Below are 16849 nucleotides of genomic sequence, written 5' to 3'. Positions count from 1 at the left end.
AGAGAGGGGAGAGGGAGAAAGTGAATTATTCAAATATCAAGCTATACATTCCGAGACACACAGCAATGTACAGTGGGGTGTAGAGAACAGTCTCAGTTCAATACTCACCTCTTTCTCTGCATATGATGGCACCAGACCGTCCAACTTGCCATCTGTCAGAGCAATTATGATACTGGAGGTTTTCAAGCCTCCTGCTTTCTGAATTTGTTCATTCGCCTGAAAATGAAGAATAATTATCCAACTCACAATTTAATTTTAACTTTTAACCAGCATGTTCCATCAAGCTGAATTTGTAAGTCTGACAAAATCAAAATATTACTGGCTAGCTTTTAAAACAGGGTAATTTGTGTTAACTATTTTATTTGAAATATGCATATATTCACATTATGGAGTAGTTACTATTGGGTTTAAATTATATAGATTTTTAGCTGTGGCTGCTTAATCTTAATATAACCACAAGGAAATGGAAAATTCCTTAAAAGGCAAAAGCCATCTTAACTTTTCTCATCACCATAGTAAATAATTTTTTCTACTTGTCTCATCTCTAGAACAACTAAAAGCACTTAAAAAACTTTAAGATAAATATGTAATGAGGTTACTGAGCTTTGCTAGAGGGTTATATTTCACCACAGAACAAGAAAGCATTCTCTTCCGTATTTACAAATGTAAAAGAACTTACTAGCTTTAGTCCTTCATGGATATATGTCTCTCCTACTGGACTAACATGTTTTAAATCCTCCAGGCCTTTACTGATTTTGCCTCTGAAAATAATATTAAACAAAAGAAAAAATGAGCAAAGAGCAAAGATAACAATAAACACTTCTTAAAAAACATGGCATTATTGTAACTAAGCTTTCTTCAGTAGGAAGCAGAGGAAAGAACACGGGCTTTGAAGGCAGATAACTTCATATACTTTTTGTCATTTTAGTAAGTATTTAATAACTTCTGTATCTTAACTACCAAAAATAGACATTGATGTGCTAACAATGTCTTGAAATATCTTAGCATATTCTAGGCCTTCTGAGCTGAGAACAGATATCTTCAATCACTCTTGTTTTCCTAAAAGGAGTAAAATATACCTTCCTTCATCCACAAAAATATAAGAATTGAGTAGCTCATCTTCAATGACAAAGCATTTCTGAAACACTCACTCCATCTCCCTAAAAGTGGGAAATTTTCCTTGTTATCTGCGAATTGCTAAAGCACATTATTTAGCCCTTATTTACAGAAATTAACATTTTTTCTTACTGTCTCCCAGAGTCGTAAGTCTCATGATGTATTCACTTTTGTGATACCTTCTCACCCATCCAGACATTCCCTTGCACATTCCCTTGAACATAGTAGGTACTTAATACATATTTCATGAATGAATGAAAAAATAGGTGGATGGATAGATAGATGGATAAATGCATGGATAGATGGATGAATTAGAAGGTAATGAATCCTTGGAAGAGACACTATGAATGAAAGCAATTAAAAACTATAGAATAATTTCTTTCGTCATGACTAATTCACTATCCCAAATTCCAACTGAATTTGTCTAAATGGGGCATGACTACAATATTATTAAGAGCTATTTTATGTGTATGAGTTAAGGGAAGACCCAATTTTTAGAGTTTTTAAAATATAGATTTGAAACCTCTCAAAAATAAATAAAACCAATTATCTTAAAAGATAAGTAAAATAATGTGGCAAAATTATCCAAATTAAATTCAAAACTTGTTTTATAATAAATTTAAAAGATCAGAAGATATCTTAAGATACTGTTTTCAGACTTTTTCAATAGAAGCAAAAAAAATGCCTTTTTGAACTGGTGAGAATGGATACTACACTTGATCTTAGCCAAAAGGCTGAGAAGTGATAAGAAGTGCCTTTTTAAATGTAAAATTCTGGAAATGATAAACTGAATTAGAAAATTTTAAATAACACACGAAGAGTACTCACTCCTACTGAGGATGATAGATGAAGGAGATTAATTGTAAGAAGTATCATCTTAACATCAAGGAACTTACTGGGGCCATACACAACATTTATATAGGTATATGTGTGTATACGTTTATATCACATATGGTTATAAAATACATCAAAAATAATTTCAAAACATTTTGTCATGCTGCAATATTGTGTTTCAAATAATTGAAATAAATAATCCATTCACCAGAGCCTTATACACGTTTTAAAAATAACTTCTTGATTGTATTTTTATATCGTAATAAAAAATATTATCAGGCAAGTTTTCCATCTCATAAAGTTTCCAGGTAACAGAAGACAATGTTCAAGGTATGACCCTAATCCTTCTCTTTCCTAGTTCACTCATCTCTATTAACTCTTGCTAATTGTCTTTTTAAATACTTGGTTAAAATCTACCTATTCTGAACCTTTCTTTAAGTTCATTGCACTCTTATTCTGAGTCACCCCAAGCTTTCTAGTCATACTCATATTCATGTTTAACCATGATAAAAAAAAAAAGTTCTCTCCTAAAAACATTCAACTTTCTAATAATTTAACTAATTTAATTTAATTTAATTATTCACTTTTCAACTACACTGAAAGTTTACATTAGGCTATTACCATGTCTTTTATTTACGCTATATTCCCCTGCTCTGTAGTTATTATAATGTCATTTGCAAAGTAAGTGTTCAATAAATTTTTCATTATATCATAAAAAAATTATAATTCCAAGGATGATAGCATAAGTTATGTAATTCATACGCTTGTTGTATCTAAAATATTTATGCTTGATAGCTACAGAAACAACTTGAAACTGATTCTGTCTGAATGCAGATAAAAGTCAAATATTTGGTGCTTCTCAGAAATGAGTGGCACTGTGTCCTCGAGCATTAATGTTTGCTGCCAACAAGTGAAATGCAAGCTTACACAAATAGATTTTGCATAAGACAGCCTTCTCCATTCAGTTCAAATCAGCTCACCACTGCTGCTGAGGCCCAGACAACGCCAGCACAAGACTTTAAGCTAAAGGAACTTCCCAAATGTGGATTCAAGGTTTTTTTGTACAGTCAGGTATCTGCTAGCTTACTGCACTGGAAGAGAGAGAGCCCTCTGTGGTTTTTCTATCCATACCTATACCTGCACCATAAGATTCCAAGCTCCACTTAATCCCATCATTACTTTTGCAGCTGCATGATCCTAAGAGGAAAGTATTCCTTTTCCATAGCCAAGAAAAACACATGTGAGTCCTGGCCTTGTACTCCCTTCAGGGTGACTACCTGAAGTCTGTCAGCCTCTTATCAATCAACAAGGTGTCACTTTAGGGGAAACAAAGGCCAAAACAAGACAGGACAGACAGATCTCAGACCCTCGAAGAATCCCAATAAATATTAAGTTTTTCAATTGGTAAACAGTTAACGGTGAAAAAGCAAAATAATGTGGCAGTTTAAAAACAGAAATCATTCATCCACACTGTAATGTTTAAAAAAAAGCCTCTAAATAAAGCGAAAATGACTAAAATTTTAAGAACAAGAAGAAAGAAAGGTTATGTTATAAAGATAAGTTCAATTCCTCGAATTCAACATCTTAGAAGATCAGCTTCACCGAGTTTGGCTTTCAAGTTATGTCTTCAACTACATGGAAAAGCAATATTGAAACTACTTTGTATTTGTTGTGAAGCAGTTGTCAAGGATGCTGCTGTCATGACACGCATCGTCCCCTATAACATCTCAAAGCAGAAGTTTCTTTGTCACCCCTAAGTAGTTGCTATGTACTTCCTCTTTTCTGCACTTGACAACCATGCAAACTTATTTCTTGCCCTGACTACTGGGGAAGCCCACAGTAAATTTCTTACTCATTCACAAAATTCTGTTAAGTTCCTGTGGTTATCATAGTGTTTCATCCCCCTTTCCAAAATCTTAGCACTCTTCTTTTTATATTTTATTAATTTTCTGCAACACTATTAATTTCAATGCAGCCTCAAATACTTTTTTGAAAGAGACAGGAATTGAACAAACAAAATGTTATATTAAAGCCCTGGTTTTTTTTAATTGAGAATTGGGGGACCAAATTCCATTATCAACTTGAGGGGAAAAGAGAAAGAGAAAGAGGAGGCACACAAACACCATATATACATATGGTGTTTTCCTCGCTTTCATTTAGAGGCTTTATATATGTTGGAGACAGAGTTTCACTCTGTCACCCAGGCTAGAGTGCACTGGCACAATCATAGCTCACTGCAACTTCAAACCCCTGGACTCAAGCAACCCTCCCACCTCAGTCTCCCAAGTAGCTGATACTACAGGCATATACCATTATACCAGGCTACTTTTAAATTTTCTATAGAGATGTGGTCTCACTATACTGCTCAGGCTGGTCTTGAACTCCTGGCCTCAGGCAATCCTCTCATCTTGACCTTCCAAAGTGCTGGAATTACAGACTTCAGCCACTATGCCCGGGCTTGGCTAATTTTTTAATATACGAAATTAGTACTTTCAGCTCTATTTGTATCTCCCTAATTTCTTTGCTGAGAAGGGCAGGGAAGGGAAGAGAGGGGAGGAGAGGAGAGGAGTGAAGAAGGGAAGGGAAAATAGCCACCACAACTGCCATGCACTGTGCCATATCAGTAGTTTTCTCTGAAACACTTTGGATGTGGAAGGTATGCAAGGCATTATAACTAAAATAAAGATAGGCTGAAATCATGGTGTCATAAAATAGTTTGCAGGGAATCCTGAATTGACCAACTAACAATGAAGGCATAATTTTATTTTCAGTATCTCCTACTTTTTCTTTCTACGATGTGTCTGTACAGTACTTGAACTTTCCAATGCACATCATCTTAACTTTCCAGATTTCAAAACTCTTTCAGGATTTCAGTCAATGAGTCTACACTCATCTGTTGAGCATCTGTTATATGCGAACACCGTGATTCTACACAGTGATGTGAGAATTCCTCGCACTCAGTCCAGGGGTCACTCACATAAAGCTCTATACATGCACTGTGGTTCTCCACCCTGGCTGTACACTGGAATCATTTGAGGGGATTTTCAAAAGCTCTTCTGGACTCTATTTGAAGAGATTCTAATTCACACGTTTGTGATGGGTCAGGGTTATCACTGGCCTTTGAAAACTCCCCAGAGTATTCTAATGTGCTGCCAGGATTAAGAAACTCTGATCTAACCTAATTTTAAAACTTTCTTGTGTTACTGGAATGCATTTTGAATTACCTATTTTGCCAGTCATTGCTTCTGTATAAGAGTTTTGGGTAAATAGGACAATCTCTTAAACCATAAATACTTTCTGGGATGGTGTGGATGAAGATGTGCATGAGCTTACAGACAGAACAGAGATTAGTTCCAAGCTCTACCTTGTTTCCTCATTTATAAAATAGGAATACAAATATCTCCCCCAGGGGGCCACTGTAAGGATTCATTACAGTATATTGTTATAAATGTCCTATTTTGTTATTAGTTATGGTTGTTAATCTCTTACTGAACCTAAATTATAAATTAACTTTTATTATAGGTATGTATGCATAGAAAAAAATAGTATATATAGGGTTTGGAACTACCTGTTGTTTCAGGCATCAACTGGGATTCTTGGAACAGATCTCCTTCAGATAAGGGGAGTCTAGTGTACCCCAAAATTAGTGGCATCAGCAAAATCGATTGTTTCTCATGGCACTGTGCATCGAATGAGCAGTTCTCATGCTTCACATGCTGCCAGTTGAGCCACTGGAATGGCTAGAAGCGGAATGCCTTCACATGGTTAGCAAGTCGGTGCCAGCGCTGATACTGGCTATTGCCTAGGAGTTCAGCTAGGACTGTTAACCAGAGTCTCGATTCTCCTCCACATGGCTAGGTTGGGCTTCTTCCTAGCATGGTGGTCTCAGAGTAGTCAAAGTTTTCATATAGCAGATGGTTTCCAAGAAAACGATAGAGGAAACTACCATGCCTTAATAAATCTTAGGCCTAGAACTGAAACTGGCAGTTCCATGTTCATGTCGGCTGCATTCTACTGATTGAAGTAAATAAATCGTAGGCCTAGCCCCAGATTTTAAAAAGTAAAAAGTGTGTGTGTGCATCTGTGTGTGTGTGTGTGTGTATTCTATGCTTCACTGGAAGCCACCAAAGAAATAATCTACCACTAAAACAAAAAGCCTCACACACTCATGTTGTCAAATGCCAATTTATATAATTGCAGGAATACTATAGGTATTTATATCATAAGAAATTATTTTCTTTACTCTCAATAGATTATTAGCCAGAGACTTAATGTGCTTGAAATAAACAGTAATTCCAAAACCAAATGTAGCAATACATAAGGATTTTATGATAATTAGCCAATTACATAGCATCCTGAAATGTTTCTTTTAGGGTAAAATTTAATAGATTGAGTAGAATATGAAACGAAAATGTTCTCAAGATGTTATTTATGACTATATAAAATTACTAATGATTTATAATTCACTTAGAATTCACTTAGAATTGTACTTTACCTGAGCTATTGCATATGAAGAATTTAGTAAAATATTTAATATATAGTAACTGCTCAGTAAACTTTGATACTTTTATTGTCTCCTTCCATTAATAAACCACAAAATTAACCTGAGTGAGAAAATAGAAAAAATAAACTGTATGAAGAGAAATATGTTCATTCACATATACCTGCTCTATTTAACTGTGTTACTATATACTACTGCCCTACATACTGCTTAACGGATGAACCTCTAACAAGTAATTTGTTCTCACCAAGATCCTCAATTTAAAAGTTGCTTAAAGGTTTCAAATGAGTGAAAGATTTTTTCTAAAGACACACATTGCTAATACATTCTATAATCTTGGGAACTAACCGATTTTAGCTGTATCTTACTATAGTTTATGTAAAAATATGCTTATTGTTTAACATGTCATTCTAATGCCAACATAGGCCAAGGTTTCTGTGGTCTAGAGTCCAGACCAGTGAATCCAAGGTAGCAGTCATAGATCCAGAAATATCTGCTCACAAAATAACCTGTACAATCTGAATTTTGTCAAAAATGTTCTCCAATTTGGCCTGCACCTACCAAAGTGTGGTACTCAATTCACACCTTAAGTTCAGGCCTGCTGCGTTTTGCATATTTTTACTCCATTTTCCCACTCACTGCCTTACTAAATCATGAAAAATCGACCCCTGCATTTTACCACTTCCATGTGCCAGGTCTGTCTCCCAGGCACGAGTAACAATGTACTTAATTTTCTAGAACATGCTCATAAAACAGATGTGGGACTTCAGTGAAAGTGACCGCTAACATGTCCATCACTAGAATCTGAGTTGCTGCCCTGCCTGGACCTCTCAGGTTTAGCACAATGTGTGGCCAAAACAGACTTTTCAAAACAGGAGTAAATACTTCCCTAATGGAACTTTTTTTACCTAACCCAACTATTGTCTCATCTTTTCACCCCCTCACTGGTTTTTAAGAATAGAATACATTTAGGGAATGACGATGTTTTTGAGTTGTGACTAATTCTGACTGATTGAAAACTGGAGAAGGGGAACCCAGAGAGTGTGAATACAGTGTGGTAGTGAAGAGCTCATGCACAGCATCAGGGCTGGGTATGAACCCTGGCTATAACTGCTTAGCTGTGTCACTTTGAGCATAGTCCTTTGATTTCTTTAAACATCTGCTCGAATCCTGGTACATCATGATGAAAATAAGGATGGTGTCCACTGATAACTGCCAAACCCCATGTTAGCCTTGGCCTCCTTCCTATCCAATCATCAAAGCAACAACAAGAAAAGAAAAATGAAAAAAAAATGAAAAACTATAAATGAGAAAAAATTAAAAGGTAGTTGCTGGTAGGTGATAGAAGCAAAGAAATAAAAGTGAATTGATAAAGTTATAAATACCCATTGTGTTCTTTTTATGTGTCAGAACCTTAGTTAGTCCTTCTCATGCATTATACACATTTACTTATCTCAAGATTGCTGTATGGTAGGAATAACTCACTCTTATTAACTGGCCCAGGAATTGGGCAGCAAGGGGTTAAGTAATTTGTCAGAAGTCACACAGCTAGTATGTAGCTCCTATGCCTACTCCACCCAAGGTCCAATCCTGGTCTTTTCATTAACAAAAACCCTCAGGACTCTCCATAGTAATGGTTGAATATGCTCTATTCCTGAATGCTTCTTGTTTCCAACCTCTGAATTCCATTTTGATTCCAAGATAGTAACATTAATTTCAGCATTCTTTTTTTTATAAATAATACATTCTCATTGAAATAAAATCAAATCACATATATATAAATTAAAACTGTGAAGGTTTATCCCACCTTCAATATTATGCCTAAGACAGTGTCATTGTTAACAATTTGTTGTATGCTCTCTCGACTTCTTTTCTTGCATTTTCAATCACATACACCCCCCTCACCATATAAACAGTTAGGGATTTTGTTTTCTTTTAATTCTATAAAAATAAAATCATACTAAGAGTGTCTGCTACTTGCTTTTACACTTAGTATATCTCTTATATATTTTCTTGTAAATATGTACAGATTTTCCTATTTCTTAATAACTGCATAGTATTTCATCCTATGTATACGTTGTAATTTAATTATAGTATCAATTGATAAGCATTTAGATTGAATACAGTTTTTCATCATTATGTACAATGTTGCAGTATCCAATTTTGTATTTAGACCTACCTTTCTATGCTAATGCTAGTATTTCAGTAGGACATAGTCCCAAAAAGTAGACTTACTGAAAGGAACCTTCTAGACTTTTATAGATACTACCAAGCTTCCTCTAAAATGAATGTACCAATTAATAAGTTACTTACTATATATAAAGAACAATTTTTCCACAAGTAAATTTTTAATTCAGCTTTTAAGAAATTAGAAAAAAAATTTCAAATAATAGAAATGTGTATATTGTCCAAAATTAATTAAGTGACTTTTCTATAATTTCCTACAAGTTTGCCTACAGAAGATTTTTTTCCCCAAGTAATTGATTATCGTGCTCAGGTCAAACAATTATAAGACATTTTCAGCTTGGGGGCAAGTGTAATGAAAGGGAATTGTAAATATTTATGACACATTTGTAAGAGTAGGAATAAGAAAAATAGCAAATATAAGATTATTTATTATGTGGTATAATCACAAAAAAGACAATCTATGATGGCAGCTAATAACTAAGGTTCTGAAGTTATATCAGCTCAATCACTCATTCAACAAATATTTATTGAGCATCTACTGAGCATCAGGCTCTGTTCTAGGTGTTGGGATACGTGGGAGAACAAGACAAATGAGGACTCCTGCTTTCATGTTTACATTAGAGTCATCAAGATAAAAATAAATTAACCAACAGAACAACTTGAAAATGTGATAACCAAATATAGTATTGCAAGAGATTACTGGGGAGGAGAGATGGGGTTCCTTTAGAGCTGGTGGCCAGGCAAGGCTTCTCAGAAAAGGTGGCATGTGAGATGAAACCTAAATGATGAGAACGAGCCAGCTCGGGGCAGATCTGCAGCAAAGGAAGAGCAAAGGTCCTAATGTGGAAACAAGCTCGGTCTGTTCAGGGAATGGAAAGAAGACCACTTGAGCTAGACTGTGCCACACGATGTTGCAGGAGAGGACAGGCTGGGGCACTAGGATGGGGCGTTTCGGCCTTTGGGAGACACTGGCTTTCAATTGTTTTAAGCATGAGAGTGGAATATCTGCTTTAACTGTAAAAGATTATTACAGCCAATATACTGCATGCAACTTGTTAACTGTGTGTGCCTGGACAAGCCGCTTTATCATTGTCAGTTTTGATTTCTTCATTTGTAAAGTCGAGGTAATAACAGTATCTAGTACAGGAAGTTCATATGAGGATAAAGTGAACAATGCATGGAAAGTATTTTGCACACTGCCTGGTGCATAATAATTGTTCGATAAATGTTTTCAACTAAATCTCTGTTACAGTATTAGCATAATATTTAACAGAACTGAGCTTAATTCACTATCCCCAATTATGCAAAATAATAACTAAAAATACTTTTTAATTAGTCTTGATTCCAAATTCTCTACTATTGAAAGGCTGGGTATTTTCATACTGAATCAACACTTGGCATTTTTCTCTTACCTAACCCTATAATACATCCCTGGGCTATTTATGTGCATGTGTATACCTCTACTCACACACACACTAGATTACTTATCTTTGTGTTACCCCAGGTTCCACAGTACTCAATGCATTGAATATAAGATAAGCAAGTCTTTAGGTAGGTGGGTGGGTAGGTGGATGAGTGGACTAACAGACATATGGAGGGTAAAAATCATGAGAGCAAGAGAAAAGAAGGCAGTGTTTCAAATTAAAGTATTTAAAAGAATAAGGTTTTTAAGTTACGAGTATATAAAATGCATAACATCATTTCTTGGCATGTTTATTACTTTATTCATGCATTTACATAGTACTGGATGCCATGCTGAAAGCATAACAGAAGACACAGCCCTACGGTAAGTATTTACTACCTTCTAATCTTGCCTCATCTCTACTAAGAATCTTTAGCAACACTCTGAGAAACATGAAAGAGCTACTTATTTAACAAGATTGTGAAGAATTATGAGTGCTAGAAACAAAACTGTGAAACCTGCAGTGCTTAACCTTTGGTTTTCTTTGCTTAACCTTTGCTTTCCTCACACCTTCTGATCTATTTGTGATTGTAATATATAACATCAAGATTTTAATAGTTTATATGCAGAATTCCAATTTCTAGGCTTTGAAACAAAGATTCACAATAGTTGTGGAATCATTTGTTTACTGATCTGCATATAACATGCAAATTGTTTCTTCACACTTAAAAGTGTGTAATGGAGGAAAAGTGACCCTATATCCAAATATAGAGGACCATAGAAACTTGAGAAGTTACTGATTTAATTAAATAAAATTAGTAAAATAGCAATATAGAAGAAGAAAATAATGTCCTTTATTGGAGGTTGTTCTATGCTATACAAAGTAACTTTATATGCATTATCTTATATTGATCTTCACAATAACTCTAAGAAAATATGGAAGATTTTATGTCCTGCACTTTATGGACATAAAAACTGATACACTGGTATACAATTTGCCCCAAGTTTCCAAATCAGTCAGTGGCAAAACTGGAACTCTAGCCTAGGCATTCTCAGTGTTATTTTCTGCCACCCCAAACTAATTAAAAATGCCACAAATAGTGAAATTTATTAAAACTTAAAGTGTTTATATTTAGGAAGAGACAGAGGAATCAACTATGTATAAAACAAGTTGCAAGCAGTGTTATTAAAATTCCTCTTGGAATATTATAAATCCTTTTAAGAAGGGCAATAGTTTCTTTATGTAAGCATGATCCTTCTCTGATCATTAAAATACTGTATACTGCCTATCTCCAGATGATAATAATAGTGATAAAGCCTTTATCTCTTGAGAACTTATATACCAGACTCTGTTGTAAATACTTCACATTCATCAACTTTCATTCATGTAATAATTCTATGGGGTAGGGTTAAGTATTACTATCATCATCATCATCATTGCCGTCATTATATAGATGAAAAAAGAAGAAGCATAAAGAGGTTAAGCAACTTGTCCTTGAACATTTGGCTAGTAAATTGGAAAGCCAGGATTTACACGCAGGTAGATTTGGTCTAGGGACTCTTAGCTGCAACATTATGCTGCCTCTTGAAAGAAAGGCCTCTTCTGGCCAGGTGCGGCGGCTCACGCCTGTAATCCCAGCACTTTGGGAGGCTGAGGCGGGCGGATCACGAGGTCAGGAGATCGAGACCATCCTGGCTAACACAGTGAAACCCCGTCTCTACTAAAAAATACAAAAAATTAGCCAGACGTGGCGGCGGGTGCCTGCAGTCCCAGCTGCTCAGGAGGCTGAGGCAGGAGAATGGCGTGAACCTGGGAGGTGGAGCTTGCAGTGAGCCAAGATCACGCCACTGCACTCCAGCCTGGGTGACAGAGCGAGACTCTATCTCAAAAAAAAAAGAAAGGCCTCTTCTGTAACCTATTTCAGTGTCTCCCCTATTAGATTCAACCAATGATGAAAGAAGAATCACTAACGCGGGTTAAAGATTTAAACCCCTTCCATGCATGTCTAAGCAATACCAATCTGGTCACCCAGTGACCTACACTTCATCTTCTAAGTGCTGAGGAACCATATGCAAAGTGTCTAGCAAAGAACCTGGCACAATGTTTGCAGCTATCAATGACTGAGTTTCTACAAGCCTGGCATGATGCTAAGTGTTTTTCTATATATAGGAATGCCATAAATGTTAAAATGGTTGTTTTTTTTTTTTTTTTTTTTTTGAATTGGCTAGATACAAAGCTGTTTTTTTGGAAATTAAGCTGGGCAATGGAGAAAATTTATTTTCATAAAGGCGAGAACTGTTAAATCACTGGGCATAGAAAGCCTCTGTACATAGGTTGTGGACTACCATGGCTCTGGCTCCTAATGAGATTCACATCCACACAAGAAAGTAAGGAGGGCCATTATCCTCAGCAAACTAACACAGGAACAGAAAACCAAACACTGCATGTTATTGTAAGTGGAAGCTGAACAATGAGAACACATGAACACAGGGAGGGGAACAACGCATACTGGGGCCTGTGAGGGGTGCAGGGGAGAAAGAGCATCAGGATAAATAGCTAATGCATGTGATGGGTTGATAGATGCAGCAAACCACCATGGCACATGTTTACCTATGTAACAAACCTGCATGCCCTGCATATGTATCCCAGAACTTAAAATTAAAATAAAATTAAATTTAAAAAAAAGAAAGAAAGGAGAAGTATCAAGGGGAAGACAAGATCCTAGGCTGCACTCAGCATCTGCAGAGAGATTTTCCTTTCTAGGAAAAGGAAAACTAAAAGCACTAAGATTAAAATCTTATATGGATAATTTTCTAAATCAATTCAGTGAATTATAAACAATTTCTTTCCCCCAGTTCCTTTAGATATTATGATTTCTTGACCTTTTCAAGGGAAAACTTAATTTACAAAAAAAACTGTCTTTACAGTTAACTTTTCAGAAATTCACATATCATGCAAAACAAAGTACACCAGCTTCCCTTGCTAAAACTACAGTTCGGAAAAATTTTAATTCAAAATAACAGGAAACCACTCATTCATTCATTCAGCAAGAATTTATTGACCAAAAACTAGCTTACATACTCTGTTAAATAAAGTAGACATAAAAATGAAGAATAAAAGCTCCCTCCCACTATGGATCCCATTCTTTAAAATATGTCAGTGAGGTGGGGCATGGTGGCTCACACCTATAATCCCAGCACTTTGGGAGGTCAAGGCAGGCAGATCTCTTGAGGTCGGGAGTTCAAGATCAACCTGGCCAATAAGGTGAAACCCCTCGTCTCTACTAAAAAAATACAAAAATTGGCCGGGTGTGGTGGCATGTGCCTATAATCCCAGCTACTCGGGAGGCTGAAGCATGAGAATTGCTTGAACCCGGGAGGTGGGGGCTGCAGTGAGCACCACTCACTGTGCAGATAGCACCACTGCACTCCAGCCTGGGTAAGAGAGAGACTCTGTCTCAAAAAATAAAAATAACATAAAATATGTGAATGACTATTTCTAACTTGTCACTGACACTGTTTGAATGACATAGAAATGGTCATATGAAATACTGTGACATTGGTTTGGAAAAAGACACCTTTTAAAAAGCACTAAGGAGATTAGATAGACAGGTAGATAGAAATAGATATATTGATATACGTATTGATATATACTAAGTTCCTTTATAAAGGTGAATATATTCAGCATCAGTGGACCTCAGAGAAAGACCAGAAATCCAGGATGTCTGCTGAATCTAGGATATTATCCAAAAGGATCCATAACTTTCTCCCCCTCAATGTTCTTCAAATTCCTGGTTGATTAACATATTATATCTAAACAAGAAAAATGTAGAACTACTTACAGTAACAGAGAGGCTGGGGAAGGTAGGAAGTAGTGAATATACAACTAAGACAGGGATCTAGATTTCACTGCACATTCCACAGCCACTATAAATGATATTGATTTTCAGATTAACTGCTCTTTTATATTACTCAGACCTCCTTTCCCTTCTATTAGAGAACTGAATTGTCTGTGCATCTGCTTGATTCCACTGAGAGGCCTGAATCACCACTTGGAAATATCAATCATGCCTTTGAAATTCATCTCTACTAAAAGCCTGCAGTGAAACGATAATGCACTAACCTGTCTCCAGTTAATGGCAAAATAATAGTTGCTTGAGAAGAAAACACAATGAAAGATAATCTCATTTCAGGGCTGCAAAACAAGAAAAGAAGCAGTTAAAACATTTTTAAAAAGAAATATTGATACGATACAGATGTATAGTTAGGGAGTTTCATTTAAAATTGGTCTCACTGAATGGTCCAGGCTTCTTTTACATGACATTCCCTAAGTAAATAGACGAACTCTGCTTAACATTGTTGCATAAGTCATTTTGGATTTAGTGAATGCTTCCCAGCACTCACATACTCCTCCATGACCCATAAGGACTTGCATTTAGAAAGAGACTAACTGGAAAGATAAATTCTAAGCTGATGTAAAATTCTGTCGTAGAAAATTCCTCTTCCCTTGGTGTTCTACAACATTTCCTTTAAAGGTGGCCAGGCCCTTCAGAGTGATTATGGTTATCAACACTTACGGGTGGAGAGTACCCAGTTTGACTTAATGACCACAACTATGATATGAGTCTATATAAAAGTCATCCTGAAGTAAGACTACTTAAAGAGTCATGGAGAATGTGAAAGAAACGATAAATCACTTTCTGCTTAGGCATTTTTTATTTTTTAAGCCTCAAACATCCTATTTTCCATTGGCAACAAGTGCCCCAGTCAGCTATATCTTTCAAGTTTGGGGCACGTCTCTCACAGAATGGTTCTTGCTTCTTGGACACTCTCCGCAACTATTACTAAGATTCAAACCTGAAGATATGAAACTAGAATCTATAAACTGAAAATCAGAATCCTCTCAAAGGCTTCTACATATTTTAAAAGTCACTCTCTTCATTAGTCACCTCTTATTCACTTCCTACAATGTATCGTTAGTAATTGAGCAACTAGGCTTGAGCCAGACAACTATCTATTATAGAATTCCAACTTAAAAACCAGATCAATGAGTTAAGATAAGAGCTTGCTTCTTTAAAATGTTGTAGTGATGTGATTCATTGCTTTTGATCAAAATCTACATGACACCCTTTTCACATGAAGGATTAAATTAGAAAATTTATAAACAACTGTTTGTTCTGCCTTTGACATTTAAGGACATAGGATCTTGTTTGTTTTTCTTTCCTAGACAGTTTTACCTCAGACCCTGTCCAGAAATGAGTGTTAAACTTGGCTTCTTAAGCAAGGGACTGATGATTGAACATGGACAGGCATACATTTTTATAGGGATAACTTTACTGCTGCCAATAACTGAAAGCAAGGATTGCCTAGGCCTCTACAGATTGTTTGAAGTTACTTGCAACATGACTTTCAAAATGTTTTGATCATCCAAGCCTGTTTTACCGAAAACATTTGGGCTAACAAGACTGAAAGAAGCAATATTTAATGATACAGTTCCTATTCATGTCCTTTCCATTATCTTGATAAACTTGTGTTTGCTCATTGCATTTTTTCTTTAAAAAAAAAAAAAAAGAAGGGAAAAAAAAGCCTCAAAAGCCTAGTGTCCTGAGGTTATTTTTAAATAGGAGATGCCACTAATTCCTAGTTACCTCTAAATAAGAGAGTAAGCTGGATTTCATACCAGTAATGCTTTTTATAGGAGAGGAAACCAGTCTTTCCTGGTGATGCTTATTGCATATATAGAACAGTTAAATTTTAAACCAACCACACACCCACACATTGTGTAAACACAAGTCGTTGCTTTAAACACACACACAAGTGCCTTTTCTGGTAGTAGGTTATTAACACATGTTCATTTGAAGTTTTCCAACACTTTTTGTTTGTTTTAATGAGGACCTCTATAATGCTAAGAAATGTGTGGAAAGAAAAATATATTATGGATACTATTCGCATAAAATTTATTTTTTAATGTGATAAATTATGAGAAAGCATAACTGAAATTCAAAACAGATGAAAATTCGGAAAGAAAAAGACATTTGGAATAGTATTTGAAGATGCTTCCCCAGAGTCTGAGCCAAGTTTCTGGGATCCAGATGAAATAAGCCCTCAAGGACTGAAGGGCTGTCCTAATGACAGCATGTGTGCGATAACGACCTTGAGGCACTTAAAAGTAACATTTCAGGAAAACTTTTTCCTATAAAAGGTTTCAGAAATGGGAAATTCTACACTTTGCTCTACTTCTCCACTGCCTAGAAAAGTAAAGTAAGAAAGATACCTCACAAATCTCTCCGCAAGTTGCTGGACGAAATTATAAATTTCAATCCAGTTATTTGCCACACTCCCAGACCTGAAAGATGAAATTGAACTGATCAGAGAAACAAAACACGAAACTGAAAACTAAGCATTTTGAAATGGTTCCTTCTTCAATGCCACGAACATGGGGACACCTGGCCTCTTTTTCAAGCTAAGTAAGGGTATCTGTAGCTGAAACTTCGGTGGTACCCAGAGTTATAAGGAAGTCAGCTCCAGAGCAAGACTCCGTCAAAAAAAAAAAAAAAAAAAAAAAAAGAAGAAGAAGAAGAAGTCAGCCCATTTTCTGGGGTGGGTAAATAACTGCCTGCTAATTGTTTAGAGTGGAACCCAGCTCTTCAGAGTAAACACAAAAGCCTTCTTCGCAGGAAATGCAAACCACACTGGGCATGTTAACCCTAGGCTTTTCCTGGCTCCAATGAAAGCGCTATGATTAGGATAAAACCAGGCAAACTTTAGCCTGCGTACGAGCAGGGTCGAGGAGGTGGGTAAGGACTCAG

The 16849-nt window shown here is 36.0% G+C and overlaps 1 protein-coding gene and 1 pseudogene across 2 annotated transcripts in view; both read right to left on the bottom strand.

Moving 5' to 3' along the window:
* Window positions 1–16849, bottom strand: part of ANTXR2 (ANTXR cell adhesion molecule 2) — a 153570-nt gene that overhangs the window by 135587 nt on the left and 1134 nt on the right. For both annotated transcript variants that reach the window (XM_032149190.2, XM_032149194.2), the window contains exons 2-5: window positions 16315–16386; window positions 14164–14235; window positions 680–761; window positions 109–216 (exon numbers count right to left, since the gene is read on the bottom strand). In XM_032149190.2, coding sequence (XP_032005081.1) covers window positions 109–216; window positions 680–761; window positions 14164–14235; window positions 16315–16386 — 334 coding nt within the window. The remainder of the gene's footprint in view (window positions 1–108; window positions 217–679; window positions 762–14163; window positions 14236–16314; window positions 16387–16849) is intronic.
* LOC116477954 (U2 spliceosomal RNA) lies at window positions 1738–1862 on the bottom strand (annotated as a pseudogene).

The sequence above is a fragment of the Hylobates moloch genome, unplaced genomic scaffold (genome assembly GCF_009828535.3).
Source record: "Hylobates moloch isolate HMO894 unplaced genomic scaffold, HMol_V3 SCAFFOLD_2, whole genome shotgun sequence".
NCBI classification, from domain to species: Eukaryota; Metazoa; Chordata; class Mammalia; order Primates; family Hylobatidae; genus Hylobates; species Hylobates moloch.
This window is presented reverse-complemented; position numbering and strand designations above follow the sequence as displayed.